At 38.4% G+C, this 19,578-nt stretch overlaps 1 protein-coding gene across 6 annotated transcripts in view; it reads right to left on the bottom strand.

Annotated features, from left to right (window-relative positions):
- Positions 1–19,578, bottom strand: part of NEBL (nebulette) — a 280,541-nt gene that overhangs the window by 56,029 nt on the left and 204,934 nt on the right. For 3 of the 6 annotated variants that reach the window (XM_059819107.1, XM_059819109.1, XM_059819110.1), the window contains exons 6-12: positions 16,873–16,974; positions 15,186–15,287; positions 8,323–8,430; positions 6,618–6,722; positions 3,666–3,770; positions 2,503–2,610; positions 1,413–1,523 (exon numbers count right to left, since the gene is read on the bottom strand). The exons of the other annotated variants lie outside the window; for them this stretch is intronic. In XM_059819107.1, coding sequence (XP_059675090.1) covers positions 1,413–1,523; positions 2,503–2,610; positions 3,666–3,770; positions 6,618–6,722; positions 8,323–8,430; positions 15,186–15,287; positions 16,873–16,974 — 741 coding nt within the window. The remainder of the gene's footprint in view (positions 1–1,412; positions 1,524–2,502; positions 2,611–3,665; positions 3,771–6,617; positions 6,723–8,322; positions 8,431–15,185; positions 15,288–16,872; positions 16,975–19,578) is intronic. 6 annotated transcript variants of the gene reach the window in all.

Genomic DNA, 19,578 nt, shown 5'->3' with positions numbered 1-19,578 from the left:
GAAATTACATCAAAATTTTCAAAGATGAACATTTACAGCACATCTGCAACTACGCACACACTAACCACTTCCGTGGACATTCAGCATGCAGCAAGATTAACTCAATGAAATGCAAGCATTTGCATTTTTCCCTAGTCAGTAGGCATACATGAGACATGGTACTGCACAAACCAGACCTAGCTTGCGACTTGTCTACCTGACAGCCAAGCTTATTGAAATAAATCATTTATTAGAGGATGAATAATAAAGAAATACCTGAAAAATCTTTTCTTTACCCATATGAAATCTAGCATAGACTGCAATAAGTTGTTTAAAGAACAAGGAAAGGAACAAGGTTCAAGGGTTTTTAATTCTAGCATCCTCAATTCATTCATCTGGGCCACAGCAAAAACATCAATTTCTAATACAATAAATATAAACAAGGTACTGTTGGCTCCTAAATTCGTATGAAGGATATCTAGCAGCTCTGATATTTCTAACTATGAATTTTGCTGATACATTTACTTCTAAATTTGGTCAAATAGTAAGCCTAATCTATAGAACCAACAAATATTCAAAACCTAACATGAAAACAGTTTTGAATAACAGTGTAAGAAGACTAAAGATAGAGGAATTCTCAGTTATGGAAAAAAAAGTGCTTTAATTTATAATGCCACATACAATTGAAAAACATTGGACAAATATTAAAGAAACAGTGGGCATACAGAAAACCTGCACCTTCTAAGAAAATTTGCTTAAAGCAGATTATGTAATATCACAGCTATATTATGGAATTTTGGTCTTCTTTATTTTCATCCGTAACTTGTATGATAGATAATTATTTCAATTAAATTAGTTAAAAGTGACTACACACAGCTTTATAACTGTCCATATAACCACAACAGACAATCATAAACCTGAAATAATTACTCAAAAGGAAAAACTGCCATCTGGACACCAATAGAAATCCTCCTTTCCACCCCTTCATCTATCCGGAAAGCAAACTCCAAGCCCTCTCCAAAACCCTATCAAACAGATGTCTTTTGCAGCATGCCTGGAAGGTCACCAAATTCGGGTTATGTAAGCCCAGGGGGGGAACAAATTCCAAAACTAAGGCCCTCAGAGGGAATGTCCTGCCAACAATCCATTTTCTATGGAATTATCTGATTTGTTCATTTAACTCTGTTTTTCTGGTTCAGGTGTGCTGAGCTTTATAATTTCCTTATATTCATAAGGAAACTTCAAAAAGTATCGATTCTTACTATAGGACTATTCAAGATATAAAATGACACGCCGCAGATTTTACTCAGGAAGCCACTTATTATTTAGCTACCAAGCTAACTGTAAGTTGTTCAGCAGTCAGCAGCTTGTAGTGATGCTGCTTATTACTCATTTACACATTGACAACAGAAAAAGAAATAAAAATCCTCTACCTCTTTCAGAAGGCTAGTAACTTGTTTCATATGCAAGAACTCTGGGGTCTTGTCTAAATCCATTGAGGGTCTTCCCTTGATCCCTTCTTCAAAATCTTTGCGATACATTTTCTATTGAAGCAAACCCAACAATTAGTGGTACATGCATGTGCATTTCCAAGCATTTTTCAGAAAGAACACTGTAAACAGACCAAGAAATGAGCCATGCTATAAATTAGTTATCACATTAACAAGCAACTTTAAAACTCATTTCATTACCTAGATTATCTATACAAGACATACATATGTATTTTTGTCTAAATTGTGTATGATATTTCCAAAGAGAATGTTTAACCTAATCTATGAAAGAAACAATTTGCTTGGTAGAGAAAAGAAAGGATAAATGGCACACAAGGTAATGGTTTTAAACACATAAAAGTTTCTACCAAGAGGATGAAATCATCTGTTTTACATGACACACAGCAAAAATAACGGAATCAAACTGCAGCAAGAGAGACGCAGGGAAATACTCTCTCTCAGGATGGATGGTGAAGCACTGGACTAGATTGTCTGGGAGGTCACAAAACTGCCACCATTGGAAGTTTTTAATAAAAAATTAGAAAAATATGCCTGACTTAGGATCGCCAGTGCTATTCTGGAGCCCAGGAACAGTCCTTCCCCCTTGCTGAGCTTCCCAGGCTTAACAGGCAGCACCACACTTCAGTTAAGGCACGGGGTCGGACTGGGCTTTGCGGCTTCACTCGCTCCCACCTGAGAACCCTCCCTCATTAAAGATGGAATTAACGGCAAAAAGTAAAAAATTAGTAATGTCTGATCTAGATGACCTCTTGAGCTTCTTCTCAATTAAATGATGCTACATACAATCTCTGTCCAGTGTTAGCATCAACGGCCTTTTGAGAAAAAACAAATTTGAAGGAAAAACTGAGCTACAGAATAGCAAAGAGAAGTACTCAGTACTAATTATACCATATCCTCAATTTATAAAACCTTTACAATCTGCTTCATCCATTTTCTTAACCTGAGCACAAGATGTCTTTCAGCTTCTCTGTTGATCTAAATTTTGCTATTTCAAGCACACAGTTTTACTAACCTCACTTTGCATCTTTTGAGCCTCCTTTGAAACTTGATACATTGGTGTATCCACAAACTCCAGCATTGATCTGCCTTTAGATTTTTCATAATTCTCCTTGTACTTGACCTAGGAAAATGAAAATAAATGCTATTAATAGCTGAGAGAATGTGAGATCTGATTGCTTGCTATGGCGACAGACAAATCCTGTCTTAGCCATACTCCTTAGAGGTTTTGACTTGGAAGATTCCTTCCAAATTTAACATGTTGGAGAAACAGGGCAGCTAGACAAGTAAGTTTTTTTCTGGAGTCATTTATTCCTTTGCTTCAAAATGTCAGACCTAAAAATGGTGAACTTTGAAGAGAGCAGGAGTGAGGAGCATCAATCACAACCCTTAAACTAATTGCATGATTTTGGCTGAACGACCTACGTCTGAACAGTTGGCAGCTTTTCAATGGGATCCCCTGCCATGTTTCCATTAAACACCATATTTAATGTTAACAACAACAAAATCTGTTTCACAGCCAGGCCCCACAGGTCTCTCTTCCAGGCTCAGAAGCACCATTCTGAAGCGCACTTTTGTTTGCACCTGTGGGAAGGAAAACTACTGCCTCAGTAGAGCCTGGCCTTGCATCAACATTTCCCTCACAGCTACCAATGACCATGACCTTAAAGCTAGCAGCAAAATCACATTGAAGGACACAGGGCTAAGACACCAACGTACAACCTCTTGCTAACTCACAAAGCAAATACACTTTGTTTGGAAACCTGGAGAAGACTTCTGAACTCATTCATTCCCACTCTTTTGATTAAGATGGGCAAACACATTATTTGGCTCAGTCAATCAGCCTGTGAGATGGTGGAATATTCTACACAAGCCATCAAGGAAAGCAAATAGCTACAAATCAAAGTATGATATTCAGAATGAGTAATATTTTAATTTATTTGACTCTTCAAAACTCATAATATCTGAATTTGAGAAAAGTGTTAATCACCTTCCCTGTCAGGCTTCTGCACTAGGTTCAGGTCCTGTAAAAACACTCTCCTCTCTCCGCATCATCTGCTTCTGATTGAATATGCACTGAACAGCACCGTAATTTGTCACGCAGTTTTGTGCCTGATTTAATCACTGTTAGAATGCTGCATTTTTCTCTTTGCAAGATGTATTTATGATTGCATATACCTGACTTTGAAGCACTGCATTTTCTTTGTGATGGATTTGTTCGGCTGTATCCGGGGTGAAATGATAGAAGCCCTTGCTTTGCTTAAATGATTTCTTATATTCATACTGAAACAAAAAATATCCAAGAATGTTTTCACAAACAAAATCCAGAAGGTTTTGCAATTTAAATACCATTTGAAATAACTATGGGAGAAACAACATAAAAGAAACTATATTTTAGGGCTCCCTACTCAGGAGTTCAACTGCTAAATTTGAATTTAAAATATTGTGATGAAATGAAAAAAGGATATGATAAAAAATAACTTTTGTAAAGTCCTAGAGAAAATGCTTGTCCTGCTGATCCAAAAGTCAAATGTTTATGTTCGCTAGAAAATAACCATTATTATTTACATTTGAAGTGCAATGGAACACATATTATGGTCTGGGTTTGCCTCCTAGTGGAAATAATTATAAATGTCACACAAAAAACCCACTTCCGTAGTGGAAATGAAAATTATCTACAGATACAGATACAGACATCATACTTTTACTCCATTCCTCAACTAATGGGAAAAAATTTAAAAAAAAAAAATCTATGAAATCAAATGAGGTAAATCATACAACCTTTGCTACACTAAACTACAAGCACCAGATTCAGTCTCTTAAGTCCTATTTATTCACCCTGTTCTGTAAAACGAAACATGACTAAGTTCCCTTTTTTTTAGCCTGTAGTTCATTAGCATCCTAAAGTCTCTACAATAGGAACAGATTTTAAATGAACCAAACAATAAACTAGCTGTTGTACATGTATCAAAGTTTTTAAATTTTATGTCTCCACAGTTCATGCCAAATTACATGTATACCATATGAGGGGAAAGTTCCACCTTGTGAACTCTCTTCCTCATCAAAACAAAGAAAATAGGATGAATTTGACCTGTCAGAATCAGTCTATTTGTGTTCGAACATACCCATCAAGCTTTCCTCTTAACTGCTGGAATTTATTCCCATGGAGACTGACTTGTATAACAACTTTGCACTGGTATTATACGTGTTTCATAAAGTTGTATACACTTCTACACTCTAGGTCAACCAGCAAACCAGTTCAATCAACCATATTAGTTTATGAGTTTAATTAACCATACAGGTTACAATGCATCACACCAGGGCAGGTGCAGCTATATTATGCAAAAGATGAAGAGAAGCATAAAGTTCAAGGGGAAAAGGTATAGTACAGGGAAAAAGCAAAACTGGGCAATTAGCAAGAAGCTCTGTGCTTCAGAGGGCAAAAAAACCAGACCATGCCATCAGTCTTTGGAAATCGGTCAACGACACAGTCAGGAAGACTGTTTCATACAGTGGAAGCAGACTTCAAGAAAGATTTGGTGTGAGCTGCGGAGAAACAAGGAGAAGAACACAAAGAAGGTATTGGAAAAGCATGGAGAAAGGCAAGAGAGTAAGCCACGTTAAAATCAAAGAGATGACACCGGGATGTCAAATCTGAGAAGGATTTTGAAAATGGGATTTCTGTAGAAGACAAATAGCTAGTGGAGACCTTAGGGATTGACAAATCGTTCTTCTTTCTGATCACAGCAAGAAAAAATATCGACCAGCATCTGGACAATGCAAAAATCAGAGACTTAGTATTTATGGAGTCCTCAGAAGAGGGCATAGATAATATGAATCAACCCTTCCTGAGCAACAGAAAGAAGCAATTTTTGTAAGAAGTGAGCTGCCTTAAGGGAAAGTCCAGGTTTCTATCTCATTAGAGATAAGATGACAAATTGATGAAGTTCATTCTGAGGGTGTTCATTTAATCAGCAAAAAGAATGCCAATCTTACTTTACACTGAAAGAAACTAGAATTAGGCCAAAATTCACATGAAGAATGCAGGAAGTGAAAGCTATCAACTCATTTATTACCCATACAAAAAGGGATAGTCAGTGTTAGCTTCACATATCGGAGTGAGATAGATAAGAAGGAAGCTTCAAGTCACCAAAGAGCAACACAAAAATCAAGTACAGTCAGGAAGGCTGGATTATTTTAATTATTTTAGACACAACTTCCATAAGCAGGCACTGACTCAGAAGATGACACAGTATGCTCCTAGTCATTAGGGCTAGCCTTTTGTGTGTGAAGCCCTCGCCTCCTACCTGACCATGAGCAATCTTCCTTCCCAACACCATCCACTCACGTCTTTCCACAGCAGTTCTGCGGCCTTTCTGTGATTTCTGGAGTAATGACGACAAATGCAGCTAACCAGCCTACAAGCACTGCGCATGCAGCATAGGTGCTCTTGGAGTGGGAGAGAAGCTTTAGCATTGCACAGAAGCCAGGTGTTTCCTACTTTTTCCTCCCCGTTTCAACCCCCATCACTATCCTATGTTAGACCACCAGCCCCATCAAGGGGCATGTCTTGTTACATGGCAGAATGGAATATGTGCCTATTACCTGATCCAGCGCAGGAAGCCTCAGACATTGATGAGGGAAAAAAGGCTTAGACAGAGAAGCTCTAAGGGAAGCTAGCACTTGAGAGGCTGTTGATGGCAGAAGTCCAAATATTAAACTAGCATAATGGTCACTTCTATACAGAGACTTGCAGATGAAAGCAGTAAGAAAGATCTTAGGCAAAATGAGATTTGCAAGGAAAGACGTATCTTAGATCAACAAAGGAAAAAACAGACAAGGTTTCAGACATATAAGAAAAAATGCTCAAGTACCAGAAGTCTGTGTGATTCTTACCCAGTATATCAGTTGTTCTAGTAACTGAAATATGTTTCCTTAAAAGCCCTTTATTCTTCACTACATCCCCCAACTACTACGGTCCACTACAGTCTACTACAGTTACAACACTACAGTATACTACATATGAGACCATGAAGCAAGTACCAAAAATGTATGTATTCTACAGTGACTGTACATACTACATTCCTTACTACATACATTTTTCAGATCATTCTTATAGAGGCAACTTACATTGCTATGCGTTTTGCTGATATTTAAAGCATGGTTTAAATACAGCAGGTTTGGTAGATCAGAGGCTGGATCATGTAGGCTTTCCAAATCTTTCTTGTAATTCACCTGGAAAGAGAATTCAGGTTATGTAAAATAAAGATTAACAAAATAATTCACAGCTTCGTATTACCGTGTGGCCATCCAGAAACAGAAAGCATTAAGTGCTTGCCTGAACAACCTCTACCAGCCACTAGATGGTGGTCATTCACTATTATTTGGAGGAAAAGGAAAAATCAGTAAAGGAGTCATTCTACTGAGCAAATATTTGGGAACTACTCAGACTTTTCCTCAGAAAGGACACTTACAACAAAATCACACTTTGTATGACTTTTCAGACTAGAAAGGAATTATTATTATTTCTTTTTTTTCTCCGCCCCCCCCCCCCCCCCCCTTAAATCAAGAGTATCTTCTTCAATACTTTGAGTTTACTCATGTTAAACACTGTTGATTCTTGTTCTTTTTCTCTTGATTCAGGAATTACACTAACTTTCCAAATAAAAAAGTTGTATATAAAACAGTTAAAGGGAAGTGCTCCTGGATATTTTATTTAATGCAGATTGCTTTCAGCAAAGATAAGCAATATAGTCACCTAGGGCAAAAGATAATTACTTCATGAAGTGGCAGAAGATAACTTCCTATCAACCTACAGCAGGATTTTCCCTACTTCTGATAGCTGGATGTCCATCCTTACAGGAAGAAGACTAGCCACCTTACCTATCTTGGATGACAAATCTTTTAAACTAATACCTTTAGTCACCTCCACATATGTATCATGTTCTTCACTGATATAGGCAGACTTCAAATCAACTTGTTCAATGCTCAATCTCTTGCATATGCTCAATTTGCATATCTCTTATAATAATAATTACTTCAGTGAATTTTTTATGAAACCTTTAGATTTTGGAAACAATTACATATTCTGTTGGACCCTTCCCAGAGCTGGCCTCTCCTGTTCCCATTGGGTCGTGCCCCACGCTTTGGAAATGCCGGACTACAGAATGAAGGATTGTCTCTTGGCTATCTGGGATCACAGCCTCAAAGAAGAGTTCACATTTTTAGCAATAGACACACTGTTAAATACATCATCCCAACAGCATTATCACTCGATATAGATGTTTTCTCCAGTCTGGCTCCAGCAGCAGGCACCCATTGCTGAGTCTAGTGACTGCTGTACTTTGTAATACCATTCAGAAGATCAAACGGCAGAATGTAGTCTAAAAGACAGACATTCAAATGTGGGCTGCTCATGCAACCTCCTTCTACAACCACTGGAAAGATGCCAGCACTTTGCTCCTCTAAAGACAAGCATCTATAACAGGTCAGAAGAACTGCCCTCTAGACCTGTTTATTTCTTTTCCAAATACAAAGGGACCGAATAGAAGGCAATTAGCTCCGAGTAAGCAGTCATACCTTTTGACACACAAAGTTAAGTGAGATGAATCTCATCTAAAATGGTTATTAAAAACTCTGCAGGCCCTTGGAGAAGGGCTTTGTCACAAGCAGAGGAAGAAATGGATAACATGCTGACCTGCTATACAGACACACTGTATAGCAGAGATTGTTGCTCAGAGTAATTCATAAGATGAAAAAAGAAATTCTGCTTGAGAACAAACATTAGGTTTTTCAGGATGTAAATGCATGTAAAATACAAAGCAAATTCACTTACATCACTTGCCAAGGTGGATGCAATCTGTGCTTGCTTGAAGGAAGCACTGTCAAGAGGATTGTACTGGTGGCTCTTCATTTCCTTACTAAACTGCTCTTTGTATTTCACCTTCCACCAGAACAAACATATCTAATATTAACATGTAGCACTTAAAGAAGGCACAGAGAATTCAGACTACAAAGGAGCTTATTAAAGGCAATTGCCTTATCCATAAATCTTTAAACAATGAAGATGTTTAAAGAAGCTCAGTTTAGCCACACCTGTGACTGTCTTGTGCTGGTTTTGAAGTAATTTTTACGTATCTGAATTGTACTAAAATAAAAAAATAAATTTAAGATTGTCATACGCAATTACTGGTGCTGAAGGATTTATAAAAAGGAAACAGAAACAAAACCGTATGACTCACCTGAGTAATCAAACAAACCAGAACTGTTTGACTAGCAATAATAATCTACTCGCTGAGAATCATTCAATTAATAATTAACATCAAAAATGTGGTTTTAGTGAAAAAAACAATTTATAAGAGTAATAAACTGTATAACTTGTAAAATAAATCACTTTTAAATTTTTTAACCACTTGAAAGTGGGAAGTCAGAATCAAACTTCCCACTCGGCCATCTTCCCACCGCCAGGTCGATGTGTCACTCACATTGTGCTAGCCTGTCACCAGAGCCCCCAGGTCTATTTTTAATTCTATCAGAAATTTCCCACAAGACCCTGAGGAATCTCTCTGTAGTACAGTCCTTTCTTGGGGACGATGCCCATTTCGTTACAGTGTTAGAAAGCATAATTAAATTACTGTCTGCCATCACTTTCACTCTCTTTTCTTCTTGTTCAAAAGAAAAAGGGGGAACAACAAGACACGTAAGAGGAAATGAGCAATACATAAATGTTGAGGCAATGGTATTAAAAGTAAATAAATCACAAAAATTCCATAAAATGTGCTGAAGAACTGAATTCAGAATCTGAAAATATGAAATTGAACAAATAGTAAATCTCTCTCCTTTGCCCCCTTTGTTGTGCATGATCCTCAAACATCTGGAGACTTTGCACACATGCCTTGCTTCTTTCCAACAGCTGGGCATAATGGATGAGAATAAAGTTCAGTCTGAATTATGCTGCTTTCATGAATGTTAGTCAGACACCTGATATCTGAGCCTATGCAACATCCATTATAATTTACCACGTTCTGCATTAAATAAATACGCAGCTTTTTCCTTACTCCTTTTTTCTGTATTCCCACATGAATGTCTGATAAAGTGGTTAAACCACCTCAAACACTCTCCTTCAAAAATTATTTTTTTCTCAGCTTTAGTTGTGGGACGAATTTTCTTTTTCCTTTTTAGTTCTTCCTTGCCTCAAAAGACTCTCAACATGGTTTAGCTTACACAACCTCGTTATCTTTAGCCAAATTCTAAAACATTGTTACTTTTAAAGAGAAAATTTATCTGAACACTTGATGAACTTCATAATCTTTCACACTAACTCTAGAAAAGAGTATCTATTGCCTTCTGGTAGATTCATCTGGTTCATATTGTTTGATATTTGCCTTGGCTTTGGATCAAGTGCCAAAGCATATATCTGAATACAAAGACACTGCCTTCGTCAAAGGCAATTCCACATTCTGTATGAGCAGTGAAGGAATAAATCAGAAGGCTTTTCTCTTTTAAAAGGTGTATCCAAAACTTGCCTACTAATATAAATCAGGCAGTGCTGGAATACGTGATTCAAAAAGCCTCTGAAACCAGGGATCAAGTCAGCATGGTGAGGAAAATTGTCTTTTACTCCTTGGGCATCAGCTCACATTATAACAACATCATGCACAAGAGTTTAAATATCCGACTACTGCAGGCTGTCTTCTGCCCGCCCAACAAACGGCCTCAAACTGTGCACACGAACCGAATGCACAACATTATCCTTGATATTCTTGTTAAGTGTGAAAATGTCAGTGCCAAAGGGACTGCTCCTCACAACTGGCTTGCGATCTTCCAGCTGCAGCCGCTTCATGCCATTTATTAAAAGATTTTTTTAGCAATACATTTCAATCCAGAGATTCCAGTAATAAATCCTCACTAGTGTCACTTCAGATCACATCACTGCTACTGAAGGAAAGAGGGGGAGCCAGTGAACCCAGCCGTCACAGGGCTGTGTGTCCTGATGCTGATGTGCAGGAGGGTCCCAAATAAAAGGAGACCGCCCTCCAATCCAACTGTAAACGTTCCTATTGCAGTGAGGGATGTCTCAGTACCTCTAGGCCCTACTGCCTCATCTGGCTGCTCTGCCTATTGCCTTCGCTCTCCCCAACACCACCGCACATGTCGCTCTGGGGCAAAATGGAGGCCGCACAATAATATCAGATGACCCCGGTGGTATCTCAAGAGCACTTCCAGCAGTAATTTAACTCTGACTTGTCATAGGGGATTCATCTCATTGAAAGCTACACACGCATTCACTTTCTCTTTTATCGGTATTTTCCCGTTTCCTTCTCCCTTCTGAAAGAAAGCGTGGGGTGGGAGAGGGAGAAAAGAGAAAAGCAAGCCCATGGATGAGTCACTGTGAAGTAAAGCACACAGTATTTATCCTTCTTTTGAACAGGAGAAAGTTATGAATGCAGTTTAAAGGGGGAAAATATGCCTGAGAGAAAGGGTTCTGATTAAAAAGAAGGAAGAAAAATACTTCATCAGTGTTTTCTAAAACATCTGAAGGGGGGAAGTCTTAGCAGTGCTGTAACATGGTGGAAGAGCAAACAAAAAGTGGGAGTAGAAACGACAGTTGTTAGTGGAAGCTTATCTACAAATTTCATCCTTAACCAAAAGCTTTACTTTAATGAGGGTTTAAACCGATGGCTACTTGTTTACCATCTTAATTAAAGTGTTAAGTTTGTTTATTTTTTTTAGAGAGTATGTAGTGGGGGTTAATTTAAAAGAAATGTATGTAGGCTGCTCTCTAATTGTTGCTGAAGAAAGAGCAGACTTCACAGGCTTTTAACACAACAACATCCCTGAAAAATCAAACTGGAATTAAATAAGGCCTGGATAAACAAACTTCTCATGGGCCTTGCACAAAACCTATAAAAGTCAGAATTGCAGCTGGACAGAGCAGTGTCTTTTGAAGCTTTGCAGCAACATTCCTAAATCAAATCTGTAGTTCAAAGCTGTTCACACAGGGAGTGTTCAGTTTCAGAAGTGGATGACATCACCCACTGTTCAGATTTACAAAGAAACTACAGAAATTGAATTGTTCAACCACTGGGATCCCAGGATGAAGCAGACACTTGCAGCTAAAGCATTTCCTCGTGACCATATGAAAACATATTAAAAAAAAAAAATGAAAAACCTGTCAGAGCACATAGATATTGAAGGAAATGTAACATAAATAAAGGGCTAAATTAAAATATTGGTTGCTAAAAGCACAAGCAAAGTTTAAAGCAAGGAAAGACTGGGAAAATCCTAGGCTCTTTGTGTTGTTGCTGATAATCTCAGAGAAGGTACATTTTGAAAAACATTCTATCTCTAACAATTTTATCCCTGAAAGAATACACACCAGACCCAGCATAAAATATGAATATCCAAAATTATTCATCATAAAACCAATTATTGAACACCATAAGGGGAATACTTCATATCAGCAGCTCTTTGAAAAAGCTAATAAAATGCATTAGAAGACATAAAGAAGAGATAAACAAGAGCTTTTTTTTATAAAAAATACAAAAAATAACCCAAATTGTATAATGTACATTCAGCAAATTGACAAGCTTCATGTTTTCACAAGGGCTAACACAGTTTCTGTTTTAAATTTGGTTTAAAATCAACAGAAATGGGTTACCGCGTCCTGTGGGTAAATATACTAGTCCTGGGAGCTATTTTTTGCTGCTGCTGTTGTCAAAAGCTTTGTTAAATTTAAAAAAAAAAAAAATAAAAAAAAAAAAGGAAAAAGAAAGAGAGAGAGAGGGTACACTGATTTTGTAGAGCCTTGAGTGCCGGTCAAACATTAACACTATTTTCTTCACTTTGTTTGCCTTCCCGCTTGCCTTGATTGCTTTCTCCCTTCGTTACACCCACACTGCCTGACCTCTTCTTGCTCCTGTTCTCTATACTCCCTAAATTACCTACCCATATGCACCATATTAAAACATGTTATCATCTTCTCTTCCCATTACATCCATCAGAATTGTCAACTTTGCAAATTTACTGTGAGGGTCAAATAACTAATATTTCCCTGTAAGTCACAGCTTATAGATTCATGCTATTAAGGGAAATTATCAACTTTCAGCACAAAAAGTTTATAATGCTCCCATTTGCTGAGAAACAAATGGAAACCCTAAAAGCCAGAAAGTCTGGAGACAATAAAGAGATGATTAACTTTACTATTTTTTAAATCTTGTAATTGTTACAAGCCTGCTTCACGATCCTTGCATGAAGAGGACTGACATGACTGACCCACATTTAGGGCTCTTCCTCTCCTACAGCACAGGTGCATTCCTCATCCTGCCCCACCACCCTGCTTCTCTGGACACAGGGGTCATCTTCATTTTTCTGTGCTCTTGATTTATGATCAGTGTGTCTAAGTGTTATGATGATTCAAATAATATATAAAAACATTAGACAACTCATGGCCACTGCCTTTCCTTCAGAGGAAGTGGGGAATTGCTGAGTGCACCTCCCCACTGCTGAAAGCAGCCTGGTATTTACAGTCTCCATGCTGCTGTATGCAGATGGCTGGCAGCAGAGTGTCAGGCTGAAGCACTGCCTCCCCTTCTAAAAGTATGTGCCCCATCATACACACTGCAAGCAGCCACAACAGTGTAGACTGAGAAGAGGACAAGAAAAGGAAGGATCCCAAAACCTGGATCTAGGCCCAGTGGCTGCAGAGCTTGGACCACCAAGGTTTAGTAAAAATCGTCTTTACAAATAAAGTGTAAGCAAGCTACATTTTGTCAACTGCTCCTCTCTTCCTGCCACACCTTCTGCATTATTTGGACTCTCTAAAGAAGTTAAAATCAGACACCAAATGCTCTCTTCTGCAGAAGGATCTCAGCTGGAACTGCTACCATCCCAGCCCCTGGCAGTGAAGAGACTCTATTATAAAGCTTTTGCAGATGCAGCATGCATTGTCCAAGAGGAAAAGCACATCTAATACAAAAGAGATAAGAAGTGCACTGATGAAGCCTATGATGCAGCTGGCTCAGCACCAGCCTGCAGGACCCCATGATCCAGCTGGTATTTTTTGATTGTTGTGATTGTTGGCCACAACCTCAGGGGTACCAGGCTTAGTGAGATGGAGAGGGCTATTGGAAAGGGATCCACTTTGGTCCCATTTGCAATGACAAGCAGCTGCAAGCCCACTAGATTCTGAAATAGGCTGCAAGGAAAGGAGTGTGCAGACAGCCACTGAGTAGAAATGAAGGATACCACACAATAAATTTAGATATGAACCCTTTTAAAAATCACTAAAGATGTTTGCTAAATGACGGACAGCTCCCTTTCCTATAAGTGACAGCAGCATAGAACTAGCTCTTCCTAGGAAGCACAGGTTGACTTCCAAGCCTGCACGATACTAAACACAAAAGAATCTCTTAGCAGACTTGCCCACCAGCAGAGGAATGAGCACATGATCCATTACAAAATGGAAGAAAGAAATCTACCTGGAAAATGCAAACTGATTTTGATTCTGAACATATCATTAACAAAGCAATAAAAAACCATGTATTTTCTTCTTTTTCCCTTTGTGCAGTATTAATGCTTCAAAGTTAATAATGGTCCAGTGTGAAACAGGAAACCATGTAGCAGATATCTAAGGACAAAAGTGACGGCAAAAGGAGCTCAACTTCTTTCAAGCAGACATGGCACTGTTTTACAGCTTGTTCTCTATGACACGTTATTCTCATTTTATCCTAGTTCTAGGGAAGATGTTTACTATCTAGCCAAATCACAAGTATTTGTTACACAACACTGATTTGCAGGCTGTTCTAGTGTATACATTATGACACTTGGGGTTTTTTTCTAGTTCTGGGAAGACTGACACGGCCTTCTCCAATCAAAGGGGGTTATCCTCCTCCTACAGGAGGGCAGAATTTGCTCCTGGGTTTACAAAAGCTCTAAGTGTAGCCTGACAGGATTACTAGTGAGGATTATGCAAGGCACTGTTAAAGAACTACTCCAGAAAAAAAGGGGAAAAAAAAAAGAAGAAAAAAAACAGGTCAGCAGTCAAAAACCCCTTCTCACGGTGTCAGGCTGATCTGGTCTCAGGAGTAGATCTTACGGGTAGAAGACTCATAAGAGGAAAACAGGGGATATTTGTGTTTTCAGCTTTCTTAGTTATGGACTAAAGGTATCCCTCCATTTTTCTTCTTTCCTTTTTTTTTTTTTTTGAGGTTAATATATAACAGAAAGTAGTACACAAAAGGTTCAGTTTCAGGGAGAGGGAAGGCGGGTGGTTTACATGTCAAGCCAAATTCAGTTCCCATTACTCACATTAGCAAGCAGTTACACAAAAGGCGCCAGTTACTTCAGTGGGATTAATCAGAGGGTAAAGTTCCACTCAAACTGAATCAGTAGCAAAATTTGCCTCTAAATGACATACAGTTAATATTTTAGAAATCCTAGATAATCTGTATAAATATACACCATCTCCACAAAAGAAGAGTTGTAACAGTCAAAGTTCATTGTATTTTTGCATAAGATCGTATATTCTGTTTCCTAAGAGTCTTAAATTTACTAGTCATTGCAATACTGTACGAAAAAAGTTTGAGAACGTAATCTTCATGCAATTAGAGATAATCATCTAAAAACATAAATATTTTCTTGCATTACTAGGAATGAGATACCTGAATGAAGTCATTGTAAAATGGCAGAGAATCTTACTTGGCTTAACAGTTTTGAAACTCCTCTAGCATGTTCAAAATCTGGTCTTCCAAGTACAGCAGGCTCCTTATTCATCTCTCCCCTCCCTTTCTTGTACTCAGCCTTAAAAAAATGAATATGAATAATTATTATATTGTTTACTTTTGTTTTATCAAGAGAAATGTAAGCATTAAAGCTAGTAGAAAAAGTCTCATTTAGTGATCTGCACTGACCCTACTTTCAAAGCTGTTCTAATCAGCTCTGAAAAAAGCCCTCCTCAGGCTTCAGCTCCTTAACAACATAGTATTTATTTATTGTAAAACACAATGCATAGCATTCACAAAATTCAACTTTAACCAAATGCATAGCTTAAGCCTGAGAAATATTGTTCTCCCAATCAAGGCAGAATGAGTTACAATGGCTCAGCATTTCTTACAACAGGGTCTGCAGTTTACACAAGATTATTTGTAGCAGCTGAAACTAGTCTTGAAACAAAACTACGCTGAGGGGCAGCTTTTTTGAAATGTAAGGTCAAATTCCACTCTCAGTTTTAGCATTGCAATCTTGCTGGATGTCAGTGAGGTTGCATTGGTGTAACAGAGTGGAATTAGTCCCGCAGGGCTGGTGTTACGTGATCTTTCCAGTTGAACTGCCTCCCATGCAAATTGCTGCAATTTTTTTCCACAATGCATTAGGAAACAGCACAGATGAATCGACAATAGGTGCTTTGCAATATCACAAACTAAATTACCCATTGCCTAAAATAGGCTTTTTGCATTACTCAGGCACTGTGAATCAGCAAGGACACGTCATGATAACAGACTGAGAGAAATACAAGTCCCAAAGCCACTCTAACTCAAAGGGGGTTTGAACAGCAATTCGTAAATTTGGGGTTTGAACGTAAGCAGAAGTTCTTGGTTTTCAAAAAACTCTGAATATTCAAAAGGTGGATCTCAGGTCCCTTCAAACTGTCTCTCCATAGGTGCCTAGTCAGTCTCACATGAAACTATTAGCACTTACTTAAAATTTTGGCTCAGGGCTTTTAATATATATATTGTTTGCGTTGTCTACAATAAAATATTAAAGTGCATCACACATTGCTGCTTCTCAAACTACTCCTTGACCTAGCCATTAGCAGATGTCACGGTGGGAGGGAAAAGAATTTGAAAGGGGAGTTCAGGGAGGAGAGCCCCCATGCAAGAGGCAGCGTGTTTGCACAGCTCTCAGAAGGACAGCAGGGAATTGTACTTCCCTGTCGCTGATGGCCGAGATGGGAGGAGGAAGGGGAGTCCTGGGATGAGAGGTTCTCTTGTACTGAGGTGAAAAAAGGCTTGGTATGTCTTCTGAAGTGCAGTATAGCCTACGAGCATATGACTTATTTTGAGAATGGTTATCATGAATAAAGCTGAAACAAAACCAACTTTAGTAAGCTTAATGTTGTCTTTAGATCAATGACCAATAATTGCAAAGGTCATACTGTCAACATCAAAATAGAAGAAACCCGTAACTTTGTAACATACCAGGCAAGGTGAGGTTTTTTGTTGGGTTTTGGGTTTTTTTAATCAAACCTCCATATCAGATTTGGGGTTGCAGGTTTTCTGCTCATGACGTTTGAGAATTTCAGCAGCATTCTAAACAATCTGACTGAAATTGGAATAAATAAGATAATATGTCTAAAAAATACAAATAGAGTAACAGAAGAACATACATCACTTATTATCTTTGTTATCTCAGTTGCTATCTTTATGTCTGGCCTGTTCAGCACTTCAGTGTATCTATGAGTATCTTGCACATCCTTCTTATAGGATACCTGTCAAACAAAAACCAGTTTTGTTTAAAACAATCAAACAAAAACGTTTTAAGTTTATAAATAATCTTTGAATGATCTAACAACTCAGCCATCAAATTCAACAGGATTCTGCCTAATTTATTCCAACACAGTCCTGCTTGACAGGGATTATTTAGTAAGACCCACACACAGGTTAACAGGATAAGGAAGACATTCAGAAGCATAAAATACAGTATTAAAATGAAAAATGGTTTTGCTCAGAAGCATAGAAGAAAATTAAAGCACTGCAAAGACCCAAATATCATGTTTTATCATTAAATTTCAGAGGACTTCTAAGAGGACAGCATTTTTTTTCTATGCTGTACCCTTTTTTAATATAAACTGCCCCCCCCCCCCGCCCCGATACTGAGCACCGTAGCCTAGCAGATTACAGCTACACTGAACAGAAACTGTAATTCTACCACGGTGAACGTCTTTCTCAGTAATAGGCAGCCGTGTAGCTGGTATGTAATTCAATGACACAACTCCACCCCAGCATCCCCCACTCCCCGCAACTCCACTTATCTGCTCCTTTACACAATCATGGGAACAAGAAGGCTGAGTGTTCCAGCATGTGGAGTACAAGACTGAATCTTTCTGTTTGTGCAAAAGCCACTACTATAATGAATGGGCTCAGAAGACTTTGGCCAGAAGGCTAAACCACAGGTAGGAGAGTCCAAACATTCCCTATTTAGAAAAGCAATCACAGGAACAGCATAGACCTCAGGGACATTACAGAGCTCCGAGACCACAAGTTATCCTTCTTCTCCCTCTCCAGGGTCTGTAGATTTTTACCTCTCCCTTGCTGTAGCACATGTGCCAATCTAAGCCAATTTCCAAGAGCTGTCTTACTGAATTATTCTGAATGAATAAGAAAATTGTCTCTGGTATTCAAAAGTGTCTGGGAAATTGAAGTTTCAGGCAAAAGTTAGAAAACATAAAATAAAGTCTACAGGAAATAGAAAGTATCGGAATAATTTCTGCTTTACCTGACAGTCTTTTAGATTTTCTTCTGTTGTTTAACAAAGTTAATCAACCTCTCAAGATTGTATTTCACCATCAAGAAAGTCCTCAGCTTGAAGCTGCACTTATAACCTCTGCATCTAGCTCCTGCTTCCAATGTAAAGTTTTACTCTGGGTACAATCCAACAAACTCATAAACTGCAGCACCCAACGACAAATATAACTTGTAGAAATGTTATTGTAAAAAGAAAACAACAAAAAAATCTTACTTTTTGGCAAATATTTTACAGGCAACAAGAAAGTAATTTTGCATCCATATGGCTTCAGCTAAGTAGACAAGCTAAATAGGTTTCACTGTTGGCCGCTTGCCCACAAATAGATCTTACACTTTTTAACCTACAATGAGTGACACACAAGTGTAATCACTGATAAAATAAATAAATAAATAGGTTGGATGAATACAGCCCGAAGTATCACCTACCAAGAAAATAGAAACTGTTTCTTACAGCTTGTTAAAATCACTGGAAGTTTTTGTTTTGGCTAGGTTTAGATTTCCTCTATTTTTTTAAGAAACTAGATGTACAGACAAGCATTTGCAATTCAGGGCTTTACATGAATTTAGTTAATTATATGCTGTTCATCCTAATGACCACATGAGGTGAGGTGAAAACCACAAAGGCAGCAGAAACAGGTTTCTGAATAGCACCCTATCATCCATGTAAATTGCAAATTAAAGGCCAGCATATGTGCTCAAAATAGAAATTAGGAATGGAGTGAATTTAACAACAGAGAATCAAGAATAGTGGTGATAAAGTTGAGGAAATGTGGTCACTTATTGCTCCCAAATGACATGATCATATAGTACATGAAATAATGGATTGTGGTTAATTTCAGGGGGAAAGAGGAGGAGGGAATAAGACAGGGACAGTCCTTTATATTTCACCATTTTCAATTATATTAGATGCAAGGCCAATTGCTATAGCTTTCCCTGAGTGAATTATTCTTCTTCCTGCACCTAAACCAGTATACCTATTACTTATGTCTGAGGGAAAGTCATCTAGCATTTTACAAATGTCTGCAATATATATTTGCTCCATTCTGCAGCTTGTCATACTCCGGTGAGAATAAAAATGTTATGCAGCAGAACAGTAGTTTGTCAGAGGTAGGCCAAAGAAAGAAAAAATATGTTTCCCATTTCCTGAATAACCTCAATCCCTGGATGCTGACCCTTTCCCATTGGGACAGTGTGCTGGCCTCTATTACACAGCTGCTATTCTGTTCCATCTAGTGATTTTTTTTTATAGTGCTATGTTAGAACAGTAAAACCAGAGCTATTCCGGGAGAGCAGGGGAACAGATGTAGACAGGGCAAAGCAACCAGCTTGGTGTGTGCACCCATGGGCACCAAGAAGATGGAAAGTGGAGAAGCCTATGAGAGGGGAGAAGAGAAAACGAAGCCCAGTCAAGCAACAAAAGAAAAGAAACAACAGAAGCAACCAGGGAAGGGGACATCTTTTCTCCTGAGTTGGTTCAGCCCCTTACCAAGAGGCTCAAACCCTGACTGGAACCTCCAAGCATTACACGATGCCCTTACTCAATCTTCACTTCAAAGGATTGCTCAGGC

The sequence above is a fragment of the Gavia stellata genome, chromosome 6 (assembly GCF_030936135.1).
Source record: "Gavia stellata isolate bGavSte3 chromosome 6, bGavSte3.hap2, whole genome shotgun sequence".
In the NCBI taxonomy this organism is placed as follows: domain Eukaryota; kingdom Metazoa; phylum Chordata; class Aves; order Gaviiformes; family Gaviidae; genus Gavia; species Gavia stellata.
Note: the sequence above shows the minus strand (reverse complement) of the source record. Positions and strands in the feature narration are given on the sequence as shown.